We start from the raw sequence: 27,836 nt of genomic DNA, 5'->3' as shown, positions 1-27,836 counted from the left end.
TTGCGTGTCTGCCTTTGGCTCAGGTCGTGGTCCCAGGGTCCTGGGATGGAGCCCCGCATCGGGCTCCTTGCTCCACGGGAAGCCTGCTTCTCCCTCTCCCACTCCCCCTGCTTGTGTCCCCTCTCTCGCAGTCTCTCTCTCTCTGTCAAATAAATAAAATAAAATAAAAATCTAAGATGGAAGTAATTCTACCTGCACAAATGTCATAGGTCCGGGCATCTGAGTAAATCTCCCGAGATGTGGAAAGAAATAGAAAACTTGAGCATCATATGATCTACTTCTATTCCTGGCTCTGCAGAAGTGGGATGTTCGACCCTGTGAGTCTTCTCATTCAGAAAACACCTCCCCTGACATTGGCCAGCTCTCAGTTCCCTATAAGCCACATAGCTTCTGTTCCAGAGCCTTAGCCCAGAATGCCCTCCATCTGAGATCCCAGTCTTCTCTGACCTTTTCAGATTTGACTCGACCTCCTAATCCATGGCTCAGAGTACCTGTATTTTTGCTCTAAAGACAGCACTTACCATGATGCATAACTACATGTCTATGTGGCTATTTGATTAATATCTGTCCTCCCCATAAGGATGTGAGCTACATTATTAGGGCAGGTCTGTTTTGCTTACCATGGTATATCCAGCATCCACCACAGGATATCCTACCACATGTTAGGCACGAAGAAGAAATTCAACAGACAATTGTTGAACAAATGAATGAATGAGGGGGTTAGAATTGTATGATTCCTGAACTCCTTCCAGTCCAAAAGAACTTAATACTCACAGTCTAATATAAAGTAGTACCATCGGGGTTGCGTTCCACCATCACCACTATCACCACCCAAAAAAAACCCCCCCAGAAGCCAGGGAACACAGGCAACAGTAAGATAATTAACTTCTCTCGGTCACTTCAGACATACTGGTTCTTCAGAATCTTTCTTAAAGGTACCTGTAGCTTTAACTGTACTTTTAGCAACGTCACCAGTTTGTCTCAGTGAGTCCTTTTGAATAAACAAAGCTAATCCTTTCGAATTTGACTCCAGTCAAATTTGTTTATAAACATATCAGGTCTCCATTAGCTATAGCAATGCTGGCAGGGCCTATAAACAGTTAGAGATCATTTTCTGCTTTTCTTTTTTCTTTAATTGGAATTACTAGACCTTCAATACAAACCACAGTTTTATTGCTATTGGTTTGTTAATTGTGGTGAAATACCCCAAACGTAAATTTACCATTTCAAGTGTACATTTCAATGTCCAGTTCAGTGGCATTAAGTACATTCACACTTTGTGCAACCATCACCACCATCCAGCTCCAGGTTTTGGGTTTTTTTTTTAAGATTTATTTATTTCAGAGAGAGAGACAGCACAAGCAGGAGGAGCAGAGGGAGAGGGAGAGAGAATGTCAAGTAGGCTCCGTGCTGAGAGCACAGCCCGACGTGGGGCTCAATCCCGCAAACATGAGATCATGACCTGAGCCAAAACCAAGAGTCAGCCACTTAACCAAATGTGCCACCCAGGCACCTCTCCAGGTATTGTTTTTTAAACAAGACAACATTAAAATCCAATGAAGTAAAAATAATATAGATATTTTCCAGGAGTATTTGAGGTTGAAAATTGGAGCATGTCCTTCCAAATTCTCCATAAAAAGATACAATCACAAATGCTTAACGAAGAATAGCACTTTAGTTCCTTGTGAAAAAGCTGATGTATGGAGACAGGTCAGTACCCTTTAGCCGCAGCTGGAAATCCTGGGAGCACCAGCTTGGGGACCTTAACACATTTGCAGCAAAGAGCCTTCCCTAGAACTCATCTCCCTCAAAGCAATGTGGACAGCTGGTCTCCACTGAGGGCTTCCGATGTGCTGTATACTCTGATAAGGGAGTCACTAGTATCATTCCATGTAATCCTCGCAACCACTTCCATCTGACATATGAGGAAGCTGAGGGATAGAGAGAGAGACTTACTTGCCCAAGTCTCATAGCAGAAAGTAGCAGATCTGGGACTGAAATCAAAATCATCTGGTCCCTGAGCCAACAGGCATTCCACAGAAGTGGCAGCTGTTAATGAAGGCATGTAGTTTGGTACTGGGTCAGTCTGGTGCCTTCGAGAGAACCTTGTGGGGATCTGTGTGTGCCAGAATGTGGAATGTTTGTGCTGAAAGGAATATCTGACAACTCACTAAATGCCAGTGTTCACTAATGAGCAGGAAATTAAGGAAGTGATGAACTGAACAGATCTGAAAGCTACCTCCCCACCTGGGTTCACCAGGACAAAGGCAGTTTCCAAGGGGACACTTAGGTATAGCTAAATGACTCTTCAGTTCATTAAGGCCTTTTTTTTTTTTTTTAAGTGTTCATCGCATATCTATAGGATAGTGGTTCCCAGACTTCAATGGCATGAGAATGTCCCAGAATGCCTGTTCAATGTGTAGATTCTCAGACCCTACAATCTGGAGGTTCAAACTGATTAGGGCCTGGGGGTGAGAATAGGGAACCTGGTCTCCAGGGGATTTGGAGGCAGGGTCCTGCCTTCCACATTGACAAATTCTGTCATCAGGCTGGTCCTTCACATGCTTTTCACATCCAAGGAGGGGGCAGTTTTACCTGTTCAAGATGTTACTCTATTCACTGAGTCAGCAAACTTCCATGAGGCAACCAGCCAAGTCAGATTGCTGGTTGTAATTTAATATTTATTTTGTGATTATTCGATTAATGATTATCTCTTCCACTAGACCTTAAGTTCCATGAAGGTAAGGACTTTGCCAGTTTTAGTCATTGCTATATACCTAGGACCTAAAATAAGAGTAGATGGTCAAGGACTATTTGTTGAGTAAGTTGAGTGAATGAATAATAAAATGCATACAAAGACAAATGAAACCCAGGCCCTATCCTCAATACCCTTACCATCTCAGTAGCTGGGCAAGTAAACAACACATCAGTACAATAAGGAGTTCTTGTGTTTTGCTAGATATGGCCTGGGCATGAGGCCACCACCACCCCAGCAAGGCTGAACCCAAACTGGATCAGGCAGGAAGATGACAGGACTGGATCATCAGGATGGGAGGACTGACCCGGGCTGGGTTAGACAAGGGTGAGTTCGATGGGAAGAAGGGGGGATAAAATGGCAACTTGTCACCAGGCAGACAGGCTGCAAAGATGGTAACATATGAGCTATCAATCACTGAGTGTCCACAGTGGACCAGGACACCTGCTCATCACTTCACATTTGCATTTATTAATCCTACATAATTCTTGTAGTAATCTATGAGATATTGAGCCTTGAGCAAGAGAACCTCAAAGGCCTTCATTTTGCTTATCTACATAAGATGAGGATAATCTTTCATTCCTCATAGCATTCCTGGAAAGAAAAAATATAAATGATTTATAAACTGCAAGCACTGTATTTGAATGCTAGAATTCCTCAGGACTTGATCCTTGCCCTCTTGTTGCTTTTAACCCTCTTCCTCTAATCTCATCCATGTCTAGGGCTTCAATACATCAAGGCATCAGAGACATATCTTTAGTCTAGACCTGTACTGTCCAATAAGGCAGCCACTAGCCACATGTGGCTATTGAGCACCTGAAATGTTAATGGCAGTTGACCCTTGAACAACACAGGTTTGAATTGTGCAGGCCCATTTATACATGGGTTCTTTTCAATAAATGCAGTAGAGTCCTATAAATGTATTTTTTCTCCTTATGATTTTCTTAACATTTTCTTTTCTGTAGCTCACTTTATTGTAAGAATACAGTATATAATACATATAACATACAAAAAATGTGAGAATCAATGGTTTATGTTATTGGTAAGGCTCCTGGTCAATAGTAGGCAATTAAGTTTTGAGGGAGTCAAAAGTTATACGTGGATTTTTGACTGTGTGGTGGGGGTTGCTCTCCTAACCCTCATGTTGTTCAAGGGCCAACTGTGGTCTGAATTGAGATGTGATTTAAGTTAAAAAATCACACTGGAATTTGAGGATAGCATAAAAAAATAATGGAAAATATTTCATTAATAATTCTTTATCTTGATGAAATATTGAAATAATATTTTGGATGTAATTAATTGCATTAAATATGTTATTAAAATTAATTTCAGGGGCACCTGGGTAGCTCAGTCATTAAGCGTCTGCCTTCGGCTCAGGTCATGATCCCAGGGTCCTGGGATCGAGCCCCGCATGGGGCTCCCTGCTTGGTGGGAGGCCTGCTTCTCCCTCCCCCACTCCCCCTGCTTGTGTTCCCTCTCTCTCTGTCTCTCTTTCAAAACAAATAAATAAAATCTTTAAAAAAAATAAAAAAATAAAATTAATTTAATCTCTTTTTACTTATTAAAAATGTGGCTCCTGGAAAAATTAAAATGTGACTTGCATTATATTTCTAAGGAGCACTGTGGGTCTGTACCTCTTCTATGAGGTCCAGATCTGATTATCCAACTGCTTGTTTGACATTTCTCCTTGGATATCCAATACCTCAAAAACAAAAAAATTTTCTTCAAAAATTTAACTCCAAACTTTCTCCTCCTTCCAAACTACTGTAATAGCCTCCTCTCCTATATCTGCTCTTATCACCTCACCCTCTACTTCATTGCAGCCAGAGTGATCTTTTCAAAACACAAATCTGATCAAGTTACTGTCTTCTCATTGCTCTTAGGATTAAAATTAAAATCCTCAACCTGACTTGCAAGACTCTGACTGAACCACCTCCCTCACCATCTTTATCTGTGAGATTTTTGGACTTGCTTTCTTTTTGCCTGGAATACTCTCTATCATTCTCTATCTCGGCTAACTTCTAATCATACTTCAAATTTTACTGTAAATGTCATTTCTTTCAGGGAAGACTCCCTAGCTCCCAAAACTTTTACTTGGTGGCACCCATCACAACTATAATTAATAATTTGTATCATCTATTAAATGTGTTTAATAGTAAGCTCAATCATATCTATACTGGCTTCCCAATTCTGTAGCTAAAATACAGTACCTAATACAGATACTTAATACATAATTGTTGATACATGAATTTGTGAACAAATGAAGAGCTGCTGAATGAGGTATGGTCATGAAGAGATGATAAGTTTTTATTTATTTTAATTCCAGTATAGTTACATACAATGTTATATTAGTTTCAGGTATACAACATAGTGATTCCACAATTCTATATATTACTCAGTTCTCATCATGGTAAGTATACTGCACTTATTTCACCCATTCCCCCACCCACTTGCCCTCTGGTAACCATCAATTTGTTCTCTATAGTTGAATCTGTTTTTAGGTTTGTCTCTTTTTTTGCTTGTTTTGTTTCTTAAATTCCACATGTGAGTAAAAACATATGGTATTTGTCTTTCTCTGACTTATTTCACTTAGCATTATATTCTCTAGCTCTATCCATGTTGTTGCAAATGGCAACATTTCATTCTTCTTTATGGCTGAATAATATTCCATTGTATATATGTACCACATCTTCTTTATCCATTCATCTATCAGTGGATGCTTGGGTTGCTTCCACAATTTGGTTATTGTAAATACTGCTGCAATAAACACAGGGGTGCATATATCTTTTCAAATTAATGTTTTTGTATTCTTTGGGTAAATACCCAGGAGTAGAATTACTGGATCATATGGTAGTTCTATTTTTAATTTTTGAGGAAGCTCCATACTGTTTTCCACAGTGGCCACATCAGTTTGCATTCCCACCAACAGTGCACAACAGTTCCCTTTTTTCCACATCCTCACCAACACTTAACTCTTTCTTGTGTTTTTTATTCTAGCCATTCTGACAGGTGTGAGGTAATATCTCACCATGGTTTTTATTTGCATTTCCCTGATGATGAGTGATGTTGAGCATCTTGTGTCTTCTGGCCATCTGTATGTCTTCTTTGGAGAAACGTCTGTTCATGTCTTTGGTCCATTTTTTATTTGGATTATTTGTTTTTTTGTGTTGTACTGTATAAGTTCTTTATATATTTTGAATACTAACCCTTTATTGGCTACGTCATTTGAAAATATCATCTCCCACTCAGTAGGCTGTCTTTTAGTTTTGTTGATCATTTCCTTTGCTGTGCAGAAGCTAATGGATTATTTTTGCTTTTGTTTCCCTTGCCTCAGGAGACATATCTAGAAAAATGTTGCTACACTTGACAACAAAGAAATTACTGCCTATGCTCTTCTAGGATTTTTATGGTTTCAGGTCTCACATTTAGGTCCTTAATCCATTTTGAGTTTATTTTTGTGTATGGTGTAAGAAAGCAGTCCAATTTCATTCTTTTGCATGTAGCTGTCCAGTTGTCCCAACACCATTTGTTGAAGAGACTATCTTTTTCCCATTGCACATTCTTGCCACCTTTGTCAAAGATTAACTGACCATATAATTGTGTTCTGTTGATCTGTGCATTTATTTTTGTGCCAGTACAACACTGTTTATAGTACTATAGCTTTGTAGTATATCTTGAAATCTAGGATTGTGGTATCTCCAGTTTTGTTTTTCTTTTTCAAGACTGCTTTGGCTACTCAAGGTCTTTTTGGATCCATATACATTTTAGGATTGTTTGTTCTAGTTCTGTGAAAAATACTCTTGGTATTTTGATAGGGATTGCATTAAATCCATAGATTGCTTTGGGTAGTATGGACATCTCCCAATCCATGAGCATGGAATATCTTTCATTTGTTTATGTCATCTTCAATTTCTTTCATCAGTGTTTTATAGTTTTCAGAGTACAAGTCTTTTACCTCCTTGAAAGGTGAAAGAAAGTTTTTATTCCTAGGCATTTTATTTTTTTTTGGTACAATTGTAAATGGGATTGTTTTCTTTCTTTCTTTTTTTTTAATTTTAAGATTTTATTTCTTTATTTGAAAGAGAGAGACCAAGCAAGAGAGAGAGAGAGAGAGCACCAGTGGGGATGGGGGAAGCAGAGAGTGAGAAGGAGAAGCAGACTCCCTGTTGAGCAGGGAGCCCGACATGGGGTTCGATCCCAGGACCTCAGGTTCATGACCTGAGCTGAAGGCAGATGCTTAACTAACTGAACCACCCCAGCACCCCATGGGATTGTTTTCTTACATTCTTTTTCTGTTATTTCATTATAGATGTATAGTGTAGAGATATGCAATGGATTTCTATATATTGATTTTTTATCCTCCAACCTTACTAAATTCATTTATCAGTTTTGGTAGTTTTTTTGGTGGGGCTTTTAGGGTTTTCTATATACAGTATGATATCCTCTGCAAATAGTGAAAATTTTCCTTCTTCCTTACTGATTTGGATGCCTTTTATTTCTATTTCTTGTCTGATTGCTGTGGCCAGGACTTCTAGTAATATGTTGAATAGAAGTGGTAAGAGTGGGCATTTTTGTCTTTTTCTGATCTTAAAGGAAAAGTTTTCAGTTTTCACCATTATGATGTTGGCTGTGGGGTTTTTTAATATATGGCCTTTGTTATGTTGAGGTATATTTCCTCTAAACCTACTTTGTTGAGAGTTTTTATCATGAATGAATTTTGTACTTTGTCAAATGCTTTTTCTGCATCTATTGAGATGATCATATGATTTCTATCCTTTCTCTTGTTAATGTGATGTATCATGTTGATTGATTTGCAAATATTGAACCACCCTTGTGTCTCAGGAATAAATCCCACTTGATCGTGGTGAATAATTTTTTTTAATGTATTGTTGGATTTGGTTTGTTAATATTTTGTTGAGGATTTTTGCATCTATGTTCATCAGAGTTATTGGCCTGTAGTTCTCTTTTTTTCTTTATCTGGTTTTGGTATCAGGGTAATGTTGCCCTCATAGAATGAAATTGGAAGTTTTCCTTCCTCTTCTATTTTTTGGGATAGTTTAAGAAGACTAGGTATTAGCTCTTCTTTAAATGTTTGGTAGAATTCATCAAGGAAGCGGTCAGGTCCTGGATTTTTGTTTGTTGGTAGTTTTTTTTATTACTGATTCAATTTCATTGCTGATAATAGGTCTACTCGATATTTCTATTTCTTCCTGATTCAGATTTGGGAGGTTATATGTCTCTTGGAATTTATCCATGTCTTCTAGGTTGTCCAGTTTGTTGGCATATAATTTTTCATAATAGTCTCTTATAATCCTTTGTACTTCTGTGGTATTAGTTGTTATTTCTCCTCTTTCATTTCTAATTTTGTTTGAGTCACCTCTTTTTTTTTTTTTTTTTTTAATGAGTCTGGCCACAGGCTTACCAATTTGGTTTATCTTTTCAAAGAACCAGCTCCTGGTTTCATTGATCTGTTCTATTGTCTATTTAGTTTCTACTTCATTTATTTCTGCTCTAATCTTTATTATTTCCTTCCTTCTAGTGGTTTTGAGTTTTGTTTGTTCTTCTTCTAGCTCCTTTAGGTATAAGGTTAGGTTGTTTAAGACTTTTCTTGCTTCTTGAGGTAGGCCTGCATTGCTATAAAGTTCCCTCTTAGAACAGCTTTGCTGCATCCCAAAGATTTTGGACCATTATGTTTTCATTTGCATTTGTCTACATGTATTTTTTTATTTCCTCTTTGATTTCTTGGTTGACCTGTGCATTGTTTAGTAGCATGTTATTTAATCTCCATGCTCTTAACAGATTTTTGTTTGTGGTTCATTTCTAGTTTCACAGTGTTGTAGTCAGAAAAGATGCCTGGTATGATTTCAATCTTTTTGAATTTGTTGAGACTTGTTTTGTGGCCAATATGTGATCTATTCTGGAGAATGTTCCATGTGCACTTGAAAAGAATATGTATTCTACTGTTTTAGGATGGAATATTGTGAATATATCTGTTAGATTATTCTGGTCCAATGTATCATTCAAAGTCACTGTTTCCTTGTTGATTTTCAGTTTGGATGATCTATCCATTGATGTAAGTGGAGTGTTAAAATCCCCTACTATTATTATGTTACTATTGATTACTTCCTTGAAAGGTGAAAGATGTTTGTTATTAGCTGCTTTATGTATTTGGGTGCTCCCATATTGGGTGCATATTTATAATTGTTATATCTTCTTGTTGGATTGTTCCCTTTATGATTATATAGCATCCTTCTTTGTCTCTTGTTACAGTCTTTATTCTAAAGTTCATTTTGTACAATATAAGTATTGCTACCCCAGCTTTCTTTTCACTTCGATTTGTATGATAAATGCTTTTCCATCCCCTCACTTCCAGTCTGCATATGTCTTTAGGTCTGAAATGAGTTTCTTGTGGGCAGCATATAGATGGGTCTTGCTTTTTTATCCATTCTGTCACCCTATGTCTTTTGGTTGTAGCATTTAGTTCATTTACATTCAAACTGATTATTGATAGATATGTACATATTGCCATTTTGTTACTTGCTTTATGGTTGTTTTTGTAGTTCTTCTTTTCTTCTCTTGCTGCTTTCTCTCATGGTTTCCTGGCTTTCTTTAGTGATATACTTGGATTCCTTTCTCTTTATTTTCTGCGTATCTATTACTGGTTTTTGATTTGTGGTTACCATTACCTTTATATATAACATCTTATACATATAGCAGTCTATGTTAAATTGATGGTTGCTTAAGTTTGAATCCATTCTTTATTCCTTTCTCCCTCATGTTTTAAGTATATGGTGTCATACTTTACATCCTTTTACTTTGTGAATCCCTTGACTGATTTTTATAGATATACTTATTTTAACTGCCTTTGTGCTTCCTATTTTCCTTACTCCTGTTTATGGTCTTTCCTTTCCACTCAAGAGTCCCCTTTAACATTTCTGGTAGTGGTCATGAATTCCTTTAACTTTTGTTTGTCTGGGAAACTATCTCTTCTTCTATTTTGAATGACAGCCTTGCTGGATAGAGTATTCTTGGCTGCAGGTTTTTTTCTTTCAGCACTTTGAATGTACCATGCCACTCCCTTTTGGCCTGCAAAGTTTTTGCTAAAAAATTAGCTACAGCCTTATGGGATTTCCCTTATAAGTAATTATTTTCTCTTGCTGCTTTTAAAATTCTCTTTATCACTACTTTTTGCCATCTTAATTACTATATGTCTTGGTGTGGACCTCCTTGGGTTGATTTTGTTGAGGGCTCTCTGTGCCTCCCAGATCTGGATTTCTGTTTCCTTCCCTTGATTCAGGAAGTTTTCAGCTATTATTTCTTCAAATAAATTTTCTGCCCCCCTTTCTCTCTCTTCTCCTTCTGGGATCCCTGTAATGCAAATGTTTTTATGCTTGACCAGTGAATTCCCTGGTTTTATTTTTTTAATTATTTCTTTATTTTTTCCTGTTCAGCTTGATTGCTTTCCATTACTCTGTCCTCCAGTCACTGATCCGTTCTTCTTCTTCCTCCAGTCTACTATTTATTCCATCTAGTGTAGGTTTAATTTGAGTTATTGAGTACTTCATCTCTGATTGGTTTGTTTTTGTTTTCCTTTTTTTTTTCCCAAAGATTTTATTTATTTATTTATTGAAAGAGAGAGAGAACAGGGGGAAGGGCAGAGGGAGAAGGAGAGAATCCTAAGCAGATTCTGAGCTGAGCCAGAGCCTGACACAGGGCTTGATCCCACAACCCTGAGATCACAACCTGAATCAAAACCAAGAACTGGTTGCTCAACCAATTGAGCCACCCAGGTGACCCTCTTTTTTGTTTTCTCTCTTTGTTAAGAGGGTCACTCTTTTCTCAAGCCCAGTGAGTATCTTTATAACCATTACTTCAGATTCTCTACAAGCATATTACTTATCTCCATTTGTTAGCGCTCTTCCTGTGATTTTGTCCTGTCCTTTCATTTGGAATATATTTCTCTGTCTCCTCATTTTGTCTAACTCTCTGCATCTGTTTCTCTGTGTTAAGAAAGATGGCTATGTCTCATGTACTTGACAGTAATGGCCTTATGAAGAAGAGGTCCCGTAGTGCCCTGCCATGCAGTGTCCCCTGTTCACCTGGCGCTTCAGGGGTATCTCCTATGTGTGATGCATGTGTCCTGCTGTTGTGGCTTAGCCACTTTTGCGTTCAGTCCAGTTGTTTGTGATGGCTCTCTTTGCCTGTTGTGGGCAGAGTTTGGTCTGTGTGTTGTTAGTGGGCCAGTATAGGGCCACTTTCAGCTTGAGTTGAGTCAGACCAGGAGTTTGCCAGAGATGCAGTAACACCAAACTGTAGGGCACTTTCCTTGTGTTGTCTTCTGAGAGCCTTTCACAGGCGGGCAGGACCTGCAGTCAGACCAGGCATCTGCTGCCAGCCCACTGCAGGGGCTGCAGTCAGATTGGTGTGTGTGGTTATCTTCCACTTTCCCCAGGACAGGAGTCACTTTGGAGTGGTGCTGGCCTATCAGGGCTGCTTGCCCACTGCCAGGCTTGTGGCACCACTTTGGATGGGCTTTGGCCAAGGGCATACTGGAGGGGGCAGATACACAGGAGAATGCAGGGATGGGGGGGTGGGGCACACAGCGTTAGCAAGGTTTGTTTACGTCTGTTGTGAAAGGGGACCGGTAGCCACCAGAACCAAGGGTGGCTGGATTGGAGGGGGTGGATCCCAAGAAGCACTTGGGGGCAGGGTGGGTGGTATTAGTAAGGTCTGTTGTGATAGGAGAGCTGGAGTGAGGCCTGGATGGAGCCAGCATGTCCACAGGAGAATACAAGGGCGGGGCATGCTGTTAGCAAGTTAGGTAGTGTTGGAGAAGCACTGGTTCACAGGTGTCCATGTGTTTATGCTGGAGGGTGGAGAAAGGAAATGGCATCCACCAGCTCCTTTGTTCTTAGAGAAGTCTCCCAATGATCCCTGCCCCTCCAAGCACATGCTCTGAGATTAGTAAACAAATCTCCCTCCTGCACACCCCAGATGCTTTTCAAACTGCTGCTTCTATGCTGTATCTCCACAGGGCTGTTTGTTTAAGGGTGCTATCTCTTTAAGGGTGGGGACTCCGTTTCCTCTCACCCTCCTGGCTCTTCTAGAACTGAGCCCACTAATTTTCAAATTTCCAGGCATTAATCCCTGCTGACTATAAGAACTTGGGAAATTAGGCCCCTCTGGTTTCATGCAGGATCCCTGTGCGTGTGGGGTGCTTGGTGTGACAGTCTGGTCCTCTCCCCTTTCCATGCCTGTATTGTTCCTCCCTCCTACAGATAGGTCCATTTAGCTTCCAAATATGTCTCCACCCTTCCTACCCTCTTTGATATGGCCTCTTCTCTTCATTTAGCTGTGAAGAGTCCGTTCTGTCAGTCTTCAGATTGTTTTCTGGGTTATGTACATGGATGTGGGTGTTACCTTGTTCCATGGGATGAGGTGAGCTTAGGATCCTCCTACTCCACCATCTTCCCTGGAAGTTCGATGTTATGTTTTTAAAACAAATGTACAAATATCGAAATAAGTGTTATCCTTTAAATCATAATTTTTGAAAGAAAATCAATTTATTCCAACAAACTACTCAAAGCACCTTAGTAGCCCAGGATATCTGGGATGGTCCTGGTATTAGTTTATAAACCACATAAGAAAAAGTCTCATTTCTTGTTCCTTATTTTAGATTTTATAATGTTTTATCATATATCTTATTCCTCAAACTTAGTTTTAAATGATTTCAGAGATATTATCAAAGAGTATCCTCTAAAGCAGCAATGTCCAATTGAACTTTCTTCAGCAGTGGAAATGTTCTGTGTCTTCATTGTCCAGTTTAGTATCCACCAGCCACATGAGGCTATTGACTGCTTGGGATGTGGCTAGTGCAATTAAGGAACAAAGTTATTTTATTTTATTTTATTTTAATTAAGTTGAAATAGCTACATATGGCTAGTGACTATTATATGGGGCAGCATACACAGCTTAAAGCCATCACCAAAGACAAGTTCCTAAAATATTTTTGCCCTCAATATATGCCAGCAATCTTATTAAGATTAGTGTATGACCTTAATAAATGACTAGTTTGCATATATTAAATGATCTTTGTGTAAAATAAACCAGTGATATTGCTATGAAGATTCATTTCATATGCCATTGTCTACTCTTCAAATACTCATACCTCTTATTTAAAGACCTGTTCCATTTTGTGGGGCCAACACAACACAGAATCACAACAGAGTCAATGATGACCACTGTGAATGCAGGAAGGTCACCCATGACCAGAAGTATTCACGGGGGACACAGAGCTCAAGTCTGTCATGGATTTTGCCTCCTAGGCAGTGCCCCTCTCCAATGATGCAATAATGAACATGTAAAAAGGTCAAATCAAGAAGGCAATCATGACTTTAGCAGCTGATAAACAAATAGCAGAACCAAGATGTCACGAGGCTTCAACTGTGAGTGAAGTTTTGCCAAGAGAGCCAACATCACCCAACATTAAAAGGCAAGAGACCATTGACAAGGAGATAATATCGGCCTTCTGAGCTGACAAAGGGGTTGCTGTGCACAGCAACACTGAGTTGAGTTCATGTCGCAAAGGAATGCCGATGTAACTCCAGGCCTCCGCTATATAGCAACTGATTTGGGTGGGTGGCAAAAGTTTTAGAAGCCTGGCATATGCATCCATCTTTCCAGTCTCACAGTTTAGTATCTTCAAATACAAGAAAATAAACTTCTGCTCATGTATTTCAGAGCCTCCATGGTCAAGTTAACTTCTGGATAAGGCATCGTCTATGTGTACATATGTGCCAATATGTACAACATTAGCATATTGGCATATTCTGGGCCCTTTTAGATTTATTTACTTATACATTTATTTCATTTCAATGAAAGTTTAAAATGGTGTACTTACAACATAAATCTAAATTTTCCACATGCTTTTTAATTAACAGATTAAAATAATGATATTACAAGCTACTTGTAAGATATTCATGTCTTTGAAATTTTACTTTGATGAATTTGAAAGGAAGCAGAAATCACAGCAGAGTTAACGATCCTAATTATTTTTATTTATGTTTTTTTTAAAGATTTTATTATTTATTTATTTGACAGAGAGAGACACAGTGAGAGAGGGAACACAAGCAGGGGGAGTGGGAGAGGGAGAAGCAGACTTCCCGCAGAGCAGGGAGCCCGACGTGGGGCTCGATCCCAGGACCCTGGGATCATGACCTGAGCCGAAGGCAGACGCTTAATGACTGAGCCACCCAGGTGCCCCGATCCTAATTATTTTTAATGATATTAACTATCTCTTCAAATGTGGAAATTTCCAAGAAATCTGTCCACCCATGAATTCATTTCAAATCACTATATTTGATACATGTATGTGCTCTGTTTTTTTTTTCCCATGGATTTTGCTGCTTTCTTTAATATTTTGGGGTTTTTTTTGTTTTTGTTTTTTTAAGATTTTATTTATTTATTTATTTGACAGAAAGAGAAACACAGCGAGAGAGGGAACACAAGCAGGGGGAGTGGGAAGCAGGGCAAGTGGGAAGCAGGGGAAGCAGGCTTCCCGCTGAGCAGGGAGCCCAATGCGGGACTGGATCCCAGGACCCTGGCATCATGACATGAGCCAAAGGCAGACGCTTAACAACTGAGCCACCCAGGCGCCCCACTTTCCTTAATATTTTGAAGATGAGGAACAAGTCTTCTCCACAATCTTTGACTTTCAAAATGCTTTGTACAATGTTCTCTAATAAATTTTATTATTTTCATGATAGTAATAATGATTAAGAAGATCAAAGAGTGCAATGTTGTGACACATCCACAGTGAAACAATGAATAAGGAGAGACAGTGCTAGATCATAGAATATCAGCACAAAATATCACCACATGGTATCAGCACATATCTGGATGTAGTGAATAAAGTATTTGTTTCTTTTTTTTTTTTTTAAGATTTTATTTATTTGACAGAGAGAGACACAGCGAGAGAGGGAACACAAGCAGGGGGAGCAGGAGAGGGAGAAGCAGGCTTCCCGCGGAGCAGGGAGCCCAATGTGGGGCTCGATCCCAGGACCCTGGGATCATGAGCTGAGCCGAAGGCAGACGCTTAACGACTGAGCCACCCAGGCGCCCCATAAAGTATTTGTTTCTGTTAAAGTAGTAACAATAATTATTGCTTAACAAGCATAAAGACAATTATCTTCCTACCACTAATTGATTCAAGACATTTCCTCTTCCAGAATGAGCATCATTCCATTTTACCTCCCTAATTCAGTGGATATTGACTTGCTCCTGGGCTGCCAGAACCTCCACCCCTCCTGTTTTGCTCTGATTTACCACAACCCCTTTCCCCTCCCCCACCGCACTCCAGCCAGAACCTCTCAGATTTGAGTTACCTTAACATTTTCTGGCAATGGTTTGTTCTGGGTCAGCCCCACAGCAATCAAGGCAATCACAGCCATGATAGAGGAGAAGCCAAGGATGATCAGTATATTTCTGGAACAAAAATTCTTCAGTTCAGACTCTAAAACCAAAAGCAGAAAAGGAAATATCAACAAGAAATCAACAAACATTGATTTTCCTCCACTTTCCATAAGGTCTTGTGATAGCTATCTGAAGACATCAAAGATAGGTAAAAGTTCATCTTTATCCATACAACACTTGCAAAGTAATAGGGAAATAATTCAAGAACAAAAGGATTTGTCTGTCCTGTGATAAGGGCCAAGACTGAGTTAGTGCCTGTGGTAAGGAGAATGGACAGAATTAGGTCAATGACCACATAAGGAATGAGAACAGGGAAGAATCCCAAATTGGCAGTTTAATAGGTCATACCGGTCTATGAGGGTACAAGCAACAACAAAAAAGGATTGCCCTCATTTTTCAAATCTACCACAAAATGTTTAAGATGTTAAAAAGTATTCAGAATATATCATCAAACATCAAAGTCCCAACATTCCATGCCATTTTCTGGCTTGACATACCCCTTGCATTTCAACCACACTTATATGTTGTAATTGGTAATGGTGTAGAGGCTGTGGAGTTGTGAACATTTCAACATTCACATTATCTCATCTATTCTTAGTCTCAACCTGTTGTGGAACATAATAAAGCTCCAAGCAGAGAATTATATAAAAGGCACAAGTTACTTTGATCATTACAAACAGAGCATATAGCAGAAATAAACAAGAAATGGAAAGCTGCCCCACGCCCTCCATTCTGACAACTCACTCTCTTCCTCTCTCAACTTCCCAAACTATCCCTAAACTTTTTTCTTAGGCTTTGGGGAAGAAGGATAGGATAAAGCAATAAAGAAACACATGGAATGAGATGGGCTCTGCAGAATAGATTGCACTTCTCTAAAGACAGGGCATGGGACTAAAGCAGCTGAAAGAGGAGCCCAACTGACTCTCCCCCTCTAGGTCTCCTTCTTGAACAGCAGTAGCCCCCACTGCATGCTGAAACAGGAGCTCTTCTGCAAGCTCTTGAGCAGAAGCTTGGACTTAATCCAAAGGATTGTAACTGTATGGGTCTCCAGTCTGCTCATCAACCTCTAGAATCTTGAGCCAGTCTTTACTCATCAGACCAAACAGTACAAAATTTAGGAGAAAAGTTTTAGCAACACCATTAGCTACCTTCCAAACATAGGAACAATAGATGAAATATACAGCACTTCCCCTCCTTCTCCCCGCCCAAAAGAACCTCAGTTTTGTTCAGATGACTGCCACTCCCCAAGCAGTCCACACACCTCATGGGAAAAGGATACACTCCACCACCACCCACGCCCCCCCACCCCACCAGACCCTGGCTCAGGGTCAGGCCTTATTGTTGTGCACAATCTCATTCCCTCACCAATGATTAGTTCAACAATGGATATGTACCCAAAAAGGGCCCATGAGACCCTGGAGGAAGTCTGTTGGAGCAAGTCTAGGAAAAGAAAGGCAGCATTCTCGTCTTCCTCAGACATTGCCCTGCCTGGATAAGATGACATTCAGTGATGGCAGAGCAGAGAGATGGACAGAACTTGAGTATTTGATACCATTTTGAACTGCTAAAAGAATAATCCTTGCTCCAATCTTCCCAGGAGACTTATGCTTTGACCCAGTTAGAGTCTGGATTTTAATACTTTGAAGCCAAAATATCCTGATGAAACTGGTACACCAGAAGTCTCCTGTTTGATGCCAGGGCTCTGGAATGTGGAAAAGAATCGCCCTAGGTACTACTTGCCTCAGTTCCCAAAGTGATGCTGTTGACAAACACAGCTCATAACAAGCAGCACTTTGGATGAACAATTACAAATCTAATATCCAAGGGCAGCACATTGCAGCAGTTTCTATTTTAATTGAATTTTGAATGCTTTACTCCCTCAAGCTGTTAAAAAAAAAATCTAGTTGTTTTCATAAATATGACAATTTTGCTACCTCATTTTCCTTCCACATCTATTTGGACACTAATCTTAGTAGTGACAAAGACCAACAAGATACCTGCTCTTTGGAGTTCACAATCTGACTGGGAAGATAAATAAGCCAGAACAGAAGTCATAAATTAGTGAATCCAGGTCATGATACATACTAAGAAGAAATTAAAACTAAGGGATGTTATGCAGTTTAATGGAAATTAGAACCAGGGAATGGGATATGCAGCAGAGTTGGGGTGAAGGATTCAACTGAGGGTCAGGAAAGCCTCTCCGAGAAGGTGACATTTGACTGAGACCTGGATAATGAGAAAACACCAGCTATGAGAAGGAGTAAGAACATTCCAGAAAGAGGGAACAGCAGCTGCAAAAGCCCTGAGATGGGAAATAGCCTGACATGACTCTGTCTCTTCCATTTCCTAATGAGATTATTTGCTAACATTATTATTCCTGAACAGTTAGAAATATACTTTTCCACATTTGCCCAACTTTTGCAATGACATCCATATTATCAGAATATATTGAAGACTTTCATCATATTCTTATTACAGATATGACGAGAAAAAGAACTTAGATGGGAGAGAAACTTTAGGAATTTTTCATACACAATTTTTAAAAGCTTTATTACCAAAAAAATAAAATAATAATAATAATAATGGCTAAGTTTGTTTTTCATATAACTGGCTAGATTACCAGGGAAGAGTAATTAAAATACTACCATATTTTCTATGGCTTAAGGCAGGTAGTTTTCAAAAGCCCTATACATGCAGGAAGCCAGACTCTTCTTAGGAGGTGGTACTAGCCATACCACTAGATGTGGGGGTACAGGGGGGACTTAGCTGGGATGTGCTTATAAAAAGGGAACCACTTAGGTCACTGCCCCCTCTTCTCTGGTCCCCAGAGCTCTTTCAGATGCCATGACTGCTATAGTCAAATTCTGTTATGGAAAATTCACAGTGACTGTCTCGCCCCTACTTCCCTGAGAGCCCTTCATTTGCCTTGTGGATAACAGAAATTCGGTTTCTATCACACAATGTGAAATGGCATTTCCAAAAACAATTTCAAGAAGCACTTTTTATCAAAATATCTAATGGCAAAGTGTTGTGTTTGTTTTCTTCTGAATTGTCTCACTATACTGGAGAATTAAGACTACCACTTCCCTCCCGTTTTTTCCCTTTCATATGACAAGTGAGAAAATGTTTCTATTTAAGGTGAGAGTCAGGTAGAAAGTTCAGCTCTTCACCTGAGAGACAAAACTGAAGGAAACCCAAGCTTTGAGAAAACAGATTGATTTCAAGCCAATTAGCTATGTCAGAGGAAAAGAACAAAAAAGAAAAAATGATCTTTTGATTCTTATACAGTCATCCTGACATCTAGACATAAGAGCATCCTATTAAAGTGAAGATCAAAATTCTGCCAGAGAAATCCCAGCTATCTCACTTCATGATACCAAAGATGTAATACCTTAAAATTTTACTTCATGTATTCCAGATTCTGCTCTTAGCACTCTATTTTTTAAAAGATTTTATTTATTTATATGAGAGAGAGCACAAGCAGAGGGGGCAGCAGGCAGAGGGAGAAGCAGACTCCCTGCTGAGCAGGGAGCCCAATGCGGGACTTGATCCCAGGACCCTGGGATCATGACCCAAGCCGAAGGCAGATGCTCAACTGACTGAGCCACCCAGGCACCTTGTACTCTTAGCACTTTAAATATAACCACTCATTTAACTCAACAATCCTGGGAGGTAGATGTACTATTATCTGCATCAGCTTCCTAGGGCTACCACAACAAACTACCACAAACTTGATGACTTAAAACAACAGAAATTTATTCTCTCACAATTTTGGCAGTCCAGAATCAAGGTGTCAGCAGGGCCAAAGTCTCTGGAGATGATTCCTTTCTTGCCTCTTCCAGCTTCTGCTGGCATTCTTTGGCTTGTGGGGGCATCTCTCTAATCACTGTCTGCATCCAGCCTTTCTCCCTATGTCTGTGTATGTCACATTTCCCTCTTTTCTCTTATCAGGACATTAGTCATTGAATTTAGGGCCCACCCAAAGTCCAGAATGATCTCATCTCAAGATCTTTAATTACACTGGCAAAGACCCTTTCTAAATAAGGTCAGAATTATAGGTACTATTATCATCTTCATTACTGTCATTTTACAGATGAGGAAACTAAGTCACAGGTTAAGGAAGTTGCTCAGAGTTACACTGATGTAGAAGCAAGCACAGGTATTCTGGACCCAGAGGCCAGGCTTTTAACCACTGCCCTATCCTGGACCACATGACAAGGCTTAGTACAGTGCCTGGCACACAGTAATAGTGCTGTATGTGGGAGCCAATTCCATCATCCAGAAGTGAAAAGTGACTGACTTTGAGGATTTGGCTGGAGGGGTTGTCGGGATGTTGTCACAGATGACACCAGACAATGTTGTACCTTTTAAAACAGAGTCTTCGGTCCATGATAGAAGCTTGGAGCTAAGTAACAGAGGCTGACATTATAATTCCCCAAGACGTAAAGGGACTTGCTCAAAGTCATACATCTTGCAAACAGCAGAGAGGAATCCAATCTGGGTCTCTCACACCCACTCCACTGCCTCAGCCATTGCTCTGCATTTAGGGACGTGTAGAAATTACTCAGCTTTGTTCCTCGACTCAATGCAAAAGAATTCACCCCAAGTTCTGTTCAAATGGAAAGATCTTACTCCATCTCACACCCCCACCCATGTTTTTCCAATTAATAAATCCAGAGTCAAGTTTGAGGACAGAGCACTTTAACTTGGTGGGGTTTTTTCCTGCCTGTGTTTTTAAGTCAAGGAAGTCTGTACAATGTCACTAAATACACAAATGCTAAAAATAAACTGCAAGGCCAGTTAGTTAAAGGGCAAAAGGCAAATGAGAGGGAGGGAAAACATGATTTACTCAGGCTTGGGAGACACGTGCAAGAAGACAGAATAAGAGGGGAAGGGAAAGGTGGAAGATGGAATGGAAAGAGAGGTAGAGATGGATAATTGAGTAGATTAACCACATCCTGTCCCACTGATCTCTTGAACCACAGACTTCAGAGGAAGTCATTTGCTTTTATTTATGATCTTTTATTCCTACTCTTTGAAATGTTAATTAGCTTGTTAATCTCAGTTCACAGCTCTTTAGAAAAGGAGTGCATTTATCTTAACAAAGTAGCCTGGCTGATCCTGAGTGAACCCCTTCAGAGATTCAGCTTTGGGTGGGATGAGCCCATCTAGGGATACCAGGCAGTGGAAATGGGAGTAGGGGTGCAGAACAAGCTCTTCCTGCAAATCAGATTCTGCCGATCCCATGCTCCCCACCCCACAGTTCTTGCTGTGAGCTGTGCTCTTTTCAGATTAGCAGCAAGTAACTGACTTTGCACTTGGTATGCCTGACTCTAAAAATGTTAATGACTGCAAAAATCAAATGCCAACAGGGGCTCTGTGTGTGGGAAACAAGGAAGCAAAGGAGTCCCTTCCTCACTCTCGTTCTCCTTACTTCCTCCCACCATACCATCTACCTCCTCACCCATACCCCTTCTGGCTTCTCCTGCATTATTTTGCCCATAGACTGCATGGAGCACAATAAGTCTTTGTGGTCATCATGGAATTCCATATTCAAGTATAGGGCTGGCAAGGAGGAGGGTTGTTTCCAGCAAAATATCACTGAGACTGCAGACAGGAATTCCCTGTGTCCCAGCCAACACGCGTAACAATCTCATGTATTGATGGTCTCTGCAGTAAGTACATTGCTCCCACTAAATGAATCCTCTTCCACATCTGAATCGAAGAATTGCACCCTCAAGATTCTACCCTTTCTCAAAGCAGCTGCATTTGTCAATAAGCTTTGGTTCTTTGTAGCCAGTGAGACAGACTAAGAAAATCTGTACTGGCCACATATCACTAGTATGAGGGTCGCAGCCAAGGTGGGGCAAACTGACTCACCCAGGTTGCCTGGCCTTATAGTCCCCTGTGTTCTATACCTTCCATTCATAAATTCTCTCATTTGTACTTCCACATCTTTGCACCATGAGATATATTTAATATAAAACATAAAAATATTTCTGCAGCAAAATATGCTATTAAAAAGGTAAAAAATTACAATTTGTTTCTCAGAGTCCATAGTCTCTCATGGTTCATCTCCCCCTCCGGTTTCCCCCCCTTCATTTTTCCCTTCCTACTATCTTCTTTTTTTTTTTTTTTTTTAACATATAATGTATTATTTGTTTCAGAGGTACAGGTCTGTGATTCATCAGTCTTACACAATTCACAGCACTCACCATAGCACATACCCTCCCCAATGTCTGTCACCCAGCCACCCCATACCTCCCACCCCCCACCATTCCAGCAACCCTCAGTTTGTTTCCTGAGATTAAGAATTCCTCATATCAGTGAGATCATATGATACATGTCTTTCTCTGATTGACTTATTTCGCTTAGCATAATACCCTCTAGTTCTATCCACATTGTTGCAAATGGCAAGATTTCATTCCTTTTGATGGCTGCATAATATTCCATTGTGTATATATATCACATCTTCTTTATTCATTCATCTGTCAGTGGACATCTGGGTTCTTTCCATAGTTTGGCTATTGTGGACATTGCTGCTATAAACATTGGGGTGCACGTACCCCTTCGGATCACTACATTTGTATCTTTGGGGTAAATACCCAGTAGTACAATTGCTGGGTCATACGGTAGCTCTATTTTCAACTTTTTGAGGAAACTCCATACTGTTTTCCAGGGTGGCTACACCAGCTTGCATTCCCACCAACCATATAGGAGGGTTCCCCTTTCTCTGCATCCTCGCCAACATCTGTCATTTCCTGACTTGTTAATTTTAGCCATTCTGACTGGTGTGAGGTGGTATCTCATTGAAGTTTTGATTTGGATTTCCCTGGTGCCAAGCGATGTTGAGCATTTTTTCATGTGTCTATTGGCCATTTGGATGTCTTCTTTGGAGAAATGTCTGTTCATGTCTTCTACCCATTTCTTGATTGGATTATTTGTTCTTTGGGTGTTGAGTTTGATAAGTTCTTTATAGATTTTGGATACTAGCCCTTTATCTGATATGTCATTTGCAAATATCTTCTCCCATTCTGTCTGGTGTCTTTTGGTTTTGTCGACTGTTTCCTTTGCTGTGCAAAAGCTTTTTATCTTGATGAAGTCCCACTAGTTCATTTTTGCCCTTGCTTCCCTTGCCTTTGGCAATGTTTCTAGGAAGAAGTTGCTGCGGCTGAGGTCGTAGAGGTTGCTGCCTGTGTTCTCCTCTAGGATTTTGATGGGATCCTGTCTCACATTTAGGTCTTTCATCTATTTTGAGTCTATTTTTGTGTGTGGTGTAAGGAAATGGTCCAATTTCATTCTTCTGCATGTGGCTGTCCAATTTTCCCAACACCATTTGTAATGTATATAATGTATGATGATTAACATAACATAATAAAATAAAATTTTTTAAAAAGTAAAAAATTACAAACTAAGGAAAATGTTTGCAACAACTATGAACCAGTTGGTTTCCTTAACATATAGAGTCATTAAAAATCATTAAGAATATGATCAACCTACCTAATGGGAAAATAAGCAAAAAACATGAATAGGCAATTTGAAGAAAAACATATATTCTTAACATATTAAGTGTATTGTAATGTCCTTAATTAAAGAAATTAAATGAAAAAATGAGATAGCTTTTATCACTTACCAGAATAGCAAAGTTTTTTTAAATTTGATAAATGTATAATATTACTACATACTTATTAGAATGGCCAAAATTTAAAAAAAAATACTGACAATACCAAATGTTGTCAAGGATGTGGAGCAAATGGAACTCTCATATGTTGCTACTGGGGATGCAAAATGGCACAGCCACTTTGGAAAGAGTTTGGCAGTCTCTCATGAAGTTAAGCATATACTTGCCATATGACCAGGCAATCCCACTCTTAGGGATTTATCCAAGGAAAGTTAAGACATATGCCTACACAAAACTCAAAATAACCCAAATAACCCATATGCCCATCAACAAGTGAATGTACCCAAATTGTGACACAACCATACAGTGGAATTCTAGTTAGCAACAAAAAAGGAATAAACTACTGGTAATTGCCACAACATGGATGAATCTCAAAAGCATTATACTAAGTGAAAGAAGCCAGACTCAAAAGGTTATATACTGCATGACTTCATTTATATGACATTCTGGAAAAGGCAAAACTAAGGACAGAAATCAGACCAGTGGGTGGAGGTTCAGAGACAGAGGACTGACTACCAAAGATCACAAGGGAACTTTCAGAGATCATGGAAATACTCTATATTTTGATTGTGATGGTAGTTAGATGACTATATACATTTGTTAAAATCCATAGAACTGTACATCTAAGGAGGGTGAATTTTCAGGAAGGAAATTCAGTAAAGAAATTCTATTTATCAACAATGATGTGGGGAAACAGGCATTTCCTACATGTTGGTGGGAGTAAAAATTCATATAACCTCTTTGGTGGGTGGCAACTTTGTAATACCTATGAAAGAGTAAAGTACATATATCCTTTGACCCAAGAATTCTACTCCTGAAGATTTAACCTCCTGATAATACTTATGAATATATAAAAAGATGCACGTATAGGGATGTTTGGTGCAGCATTATTTGTAATAGCTAGACTAAAAATGACTAAAGGTCCATTAATTGGGGTCTGGATATATAAATTGTAATACACTATAGATAATACTATGCAGACATGAAAAAGATTTTGATTTATGAATGTTGATGCAGACTGTCTTTGAAATATCTTATATGTGAAAAGCAAAATGTGAAATAATATATACAGTGTGTTCTCATTGGGTAAAGGCATAGACATCTCTAGAAGACTATGGATGGATTCACTAGGACTCAGGACTCAGCATATGGTCATACTCACAACTAAGATTTATTACAGGGAAAGGATATGAAGCATCAGCTAAGAGGGAAAAAAAGCATGGGACTAAGTCTGGAGGAAACCAGGCACAAGCTTTCAAGGGTCTTCTCCCAGTGGAGACCACAGGACATACTTAATTCCCCCAGCAGTGAGTTGGGACAACACATGTGAAATATTGTCTATCAGGGAAGCTCACCAGAGACCCGGTGCCCAGGGATTTCACTGGGGGGCAGCTACAAAGGCACCTTCCATTCAGCATTCAGCAATATTCCACTCTCAGAAGGAAAGCAGGTACCCAGCACAAACCTCACTACCTGCACAGTCCAAACACAGTGAGCCATCCCCACCAATCCTCAGAATGGTGAGAACCCTTCTGAAATCCAGACACATCCAAGGGCTAACCCAGCAAGCATGTCCCCTCAAGGATAGAAGTCCCAGGCTTGCATGTTGATTCCCTTCTGCACCGAGCAATTCTTAAAATATTTTACCACGTGACCATCCTTACTCTCTCCCTTTTTCCCCTCCCTCCTTTCTCCTCCTTCCTTTCTCCCTTCCCTCCTTCCTTCCTTACTGATTCTCTGAATAATTTAAAATTCTTAATAGAAATTCCTAAAAACCCAAAGGCTTTGTGCTGAAGAAGAAAAATTTACAGAGGGTTTCCAGTTTGGAGTAAAGGGGCAAAGACATTGGGAACCCAGAAGGTAGAGAATGGGTAAATAGAAAGTTTGGTATGTTTGATGGTAGTTTGATGCTGACTTTGCTGATTCTCTGCCCACTCTGCCACCCTTCTATCCACTCACCAACCTGATAAGGCCAAGCAGCCATCTCTGGGTACCCACTCATTCATTCTTCCTAGGTCAGTGTAATCTCTTTTGCATTCTTTGGGGCAGAATCATCAGGTGTCACTGGGCCAGACTTTGGGTGGATTCGGAGCTTTATTCTGAGGGAAATTTGGCATCTCCTCTCAGGCACCTCTGCTGTTATGTAACAAAACAAGAGGGAAGAGCTCTCTGGATGAGATACAGTCAAGTTTCTAAATGCCCATGGTAACTTTGTCATAGATCCTCAGTAACTGAACAGCTGGCTCTTTCTCTTTAACTAAGATCAACACAGAGTATTTGCACTTTAGATACTTACATGAGAACTCAACCTTAAGTTGATCAGTATCTACTTCCTGTCAAGGGTTTAACAGACACAATTGATATTTGGGAAGGACAATCTAAAAATCCCCTAGATTTTTTAGCTTATTTTCTGTACTCATTTAGTGTGGTGGAAGGAAGGAAGGGTTAAAGAAAGGTCCCTGGACCTTGGAGAAAGGGGTGTCCTCCTAGAGCAAAACTAGTAAGATCAACACATAACAGATGAGAGCAGCTCCTACCAACACTGCCCACACTTTTTTAAAAATGTCTGTTCAGTCCTGTTGATGTGGGAAACAAAGGCAGAAGAAAAATTATTAAATGTCCTTACTACCTACAGCCCATTGACAAGTCCTTGAACCAGGCAGAGTGACATTCCTCTAGGAACTCAGCTGCCTCAATGTTAATACTTCGCTAAGGGCAAAAGGCAATCTTAGCCCAATCCCCAGGATCCTGTAAGTCTACTTTAACATATAAAAATTCCTTTGGGGGACGCCTGGGTGCCTCAGTCGGTTAAGCGTCTGCCTTCGGCTCAGGTCATGATCCCAGGGTCCTGGGATCGAGCCTCGCATCGGGCTCCCTGCTCAGCAGGGAGTCTGCTTCTCCCTCTCCCTCTGCTGCTGCTCCCTCTGCTTGTGCTCTCTCTGTCAAATAAATAAATAAAATCTTTAAAAAAAAAATTCCTTTGGAAACTTCCTTTATCTCTACCCCCTAAGATACATGTTGGCAATCATCTTCCAAGCATATGACCCACTGATACACATCTGAAGAGTCTCATGACTGAGTTTTTACTAAACAGTAATAAATGATCTTTTCCTAACAATAGCTAGCCCCCTCAGGACCCTGGAAACCTTGTTTTCAAAATACCTGGGAGGCTTCTGCTATCCCTAACTCCCACCCAACTTGAAAGTATATAATGGGCCCCTCCCCATGACCCTGGTGCAGCTTGTTCTGCCCACAGGTCCTGTCCCATACTTTCATAAAACCACCTTTTTGTACCAAAGACGTATCAAGAATCCTTTCTTGCCTGTCGGCTTTGAACACAAATGTCTTGCCTGCATCACTGTGACTTGAGTATTTCCTCAAATCCAGAATACACTAAGAATGTAGTGTCCTACTCAGTTTTGCACGCTGAGTGAAGAGAGGATGTGTAAATACGATGAGGGGGGTCATCTGCATGGAGTGGAAAGGCAACTAAAAGAAGTGGACAGTGTGGTGTGTGTCTCTAGCATGGTCTAGGGGTAAAGATGCCTTGGCCCATGGAATCAAGTATGCCATTTCCCTGAAAGTTCTTTCTCCAGAGTAACGAAGGATGTCCTCTCTAAGATAACAAGACTAACTCCCCCAACTGTGATTTCATGTCCACTGAGCTGTCTTGCCATGATTTTTCTTTCTTTTTTTAAATTTGACAGAGAAAGACACAGCGAGAGAGGGAACACAAGCAGGGGGAGTGGGAGAGGGAGAAGCAGGCTGCCCGCCGAGCAGGAAGCCCAATGCGGGGCTTGATCAAGGACCAGGATCTTGACCTGAGCCGAAGGCAGACACTTAACAACTGAGCCACCCAGGCGCCCCAATTGCCATGATTTTTCAAACAGGGTAAAAATAAGCTGATCATCATTAAACAATAAGTGGTTATTATGCCTTATATACTCATCATTTGCATGTTTAGTTTCATAGGATTCTCATTCTTTTTATTCCACTAGGTGAAATAGATTGTCTTTCCCTTAAAGACAGAGGCCACCTGTAGAATACTATGCAATGTGGAGACCACAAGAGCAATGTGTGCAGCACATTCCATGCACTTCTTGCTCCCAGCCAGACAGTCTGCTATTTTACTTGCTCAGACACACAGAGGTAGGAGGGGTACAGCCAAAGAAGGACACAGACTTGGGGGGCCAAAGCAGACAAGAGTGATTCCATATGCCTTATTTTCTTTGGAATTATAATATTGTTCTGAGTGGAAGGGAAAGTGTCTCCACCTCAGCAAAAGCTCAGGATTCCACACAAAAGGAAACATACGTTAGGGTCCTTGGAAATGATGGCTAAAATAGTTCAAATTCTTTACAGAAATTCCTGCAAACCCAAAGGCTCTGGGGAACACATGAGTTGAAGAGGAAAATTTTACTCCACCTTCTGGGAAAGTCTTTGTTGCATAGAACTGACCTCTGGGAATGACACACTGGTAGACCCATCTTTAAGGATGGGATAGTTTAGATAACAAAGACACTATTAGGCCCACCCTCCACCTATTCTCTCAGGACTGGGTGGGGAAAGGCCACTTCCTCTCTTCTTAGAACTTTCTATGAAACTGGTATGTTCATTCTACTTCTCTAGCATTCAGCTCTCCCCCTCCAGCATCCCCAGTGAGCTGACTCAGGCCACAGCAGTTCTTAAGCTCTGACTTCCTCTAACTTGTTTTTTTTCCTCCTTATACTCCATGTATTCCTAAATTCCACCTCCTCACAATGCATCCCTCCTTGATCTACCACACCTGGCTTCTGTCCCACCAGTCCACTAAAGCCACTCACAGAAATAGCCAATGGATGCTTTTCAGTATTTGCATTTCCTATAGAATTTGACACAGTTAATTTCCTACTACATACAGTCTCTTCTTTCTTGGCTTCCATAACACCA

The 27,836-nt window shown here is 40.2% G+C and overlaps 1 protein-coding gene across 2 annotated transcripts in view; it reads right to left on the bottom strand.

Annotated features, from left to right (window-relative positions):
* The window catches only part of ENTPD1 (ectonucleoside triphosphate diphosphohydrolase 1), a 94,410-nt gene that overhangs the window by 29,210 nt on the left and 37,364 nt on the right, over positions 1–27,836 (bottom strand). For both annotated transcript variants that reach the window (XM_035025870.1, XM_035025878.1), the window contains exon 2: positions 15,139–15,266. In XM_035025870.1, coding sequence (XP_034881761.1) covers positions 15,139–15,266 — 128 coding nt within the window. The remainder of the gene's footprint in view (positions 1–15,138; positions 15,267–27,836) is intronic.

The sequence above is a fragment of the Mirounga leonina genome, unplaced genomic scaffold, assembly GCF_011800145.1.
Source record: "Mirounga leonina isolate KUSES-001 unplaced genomic scaffold, KU_Mleo_1.0 Mir_114, whole genome shotgun sequence".
In the NCBI taxonomy this organism is placed as follows: Eukaryota; Metazoa; Chordata; class Mammalia; order Carnivora; family Phocidae; genus Mirounga; species Mirounga leonina.
Note: the sequence above shows the minus strand (reverse complement) of the source record. Positions and strands in the feature narration are given on the sequence as shown.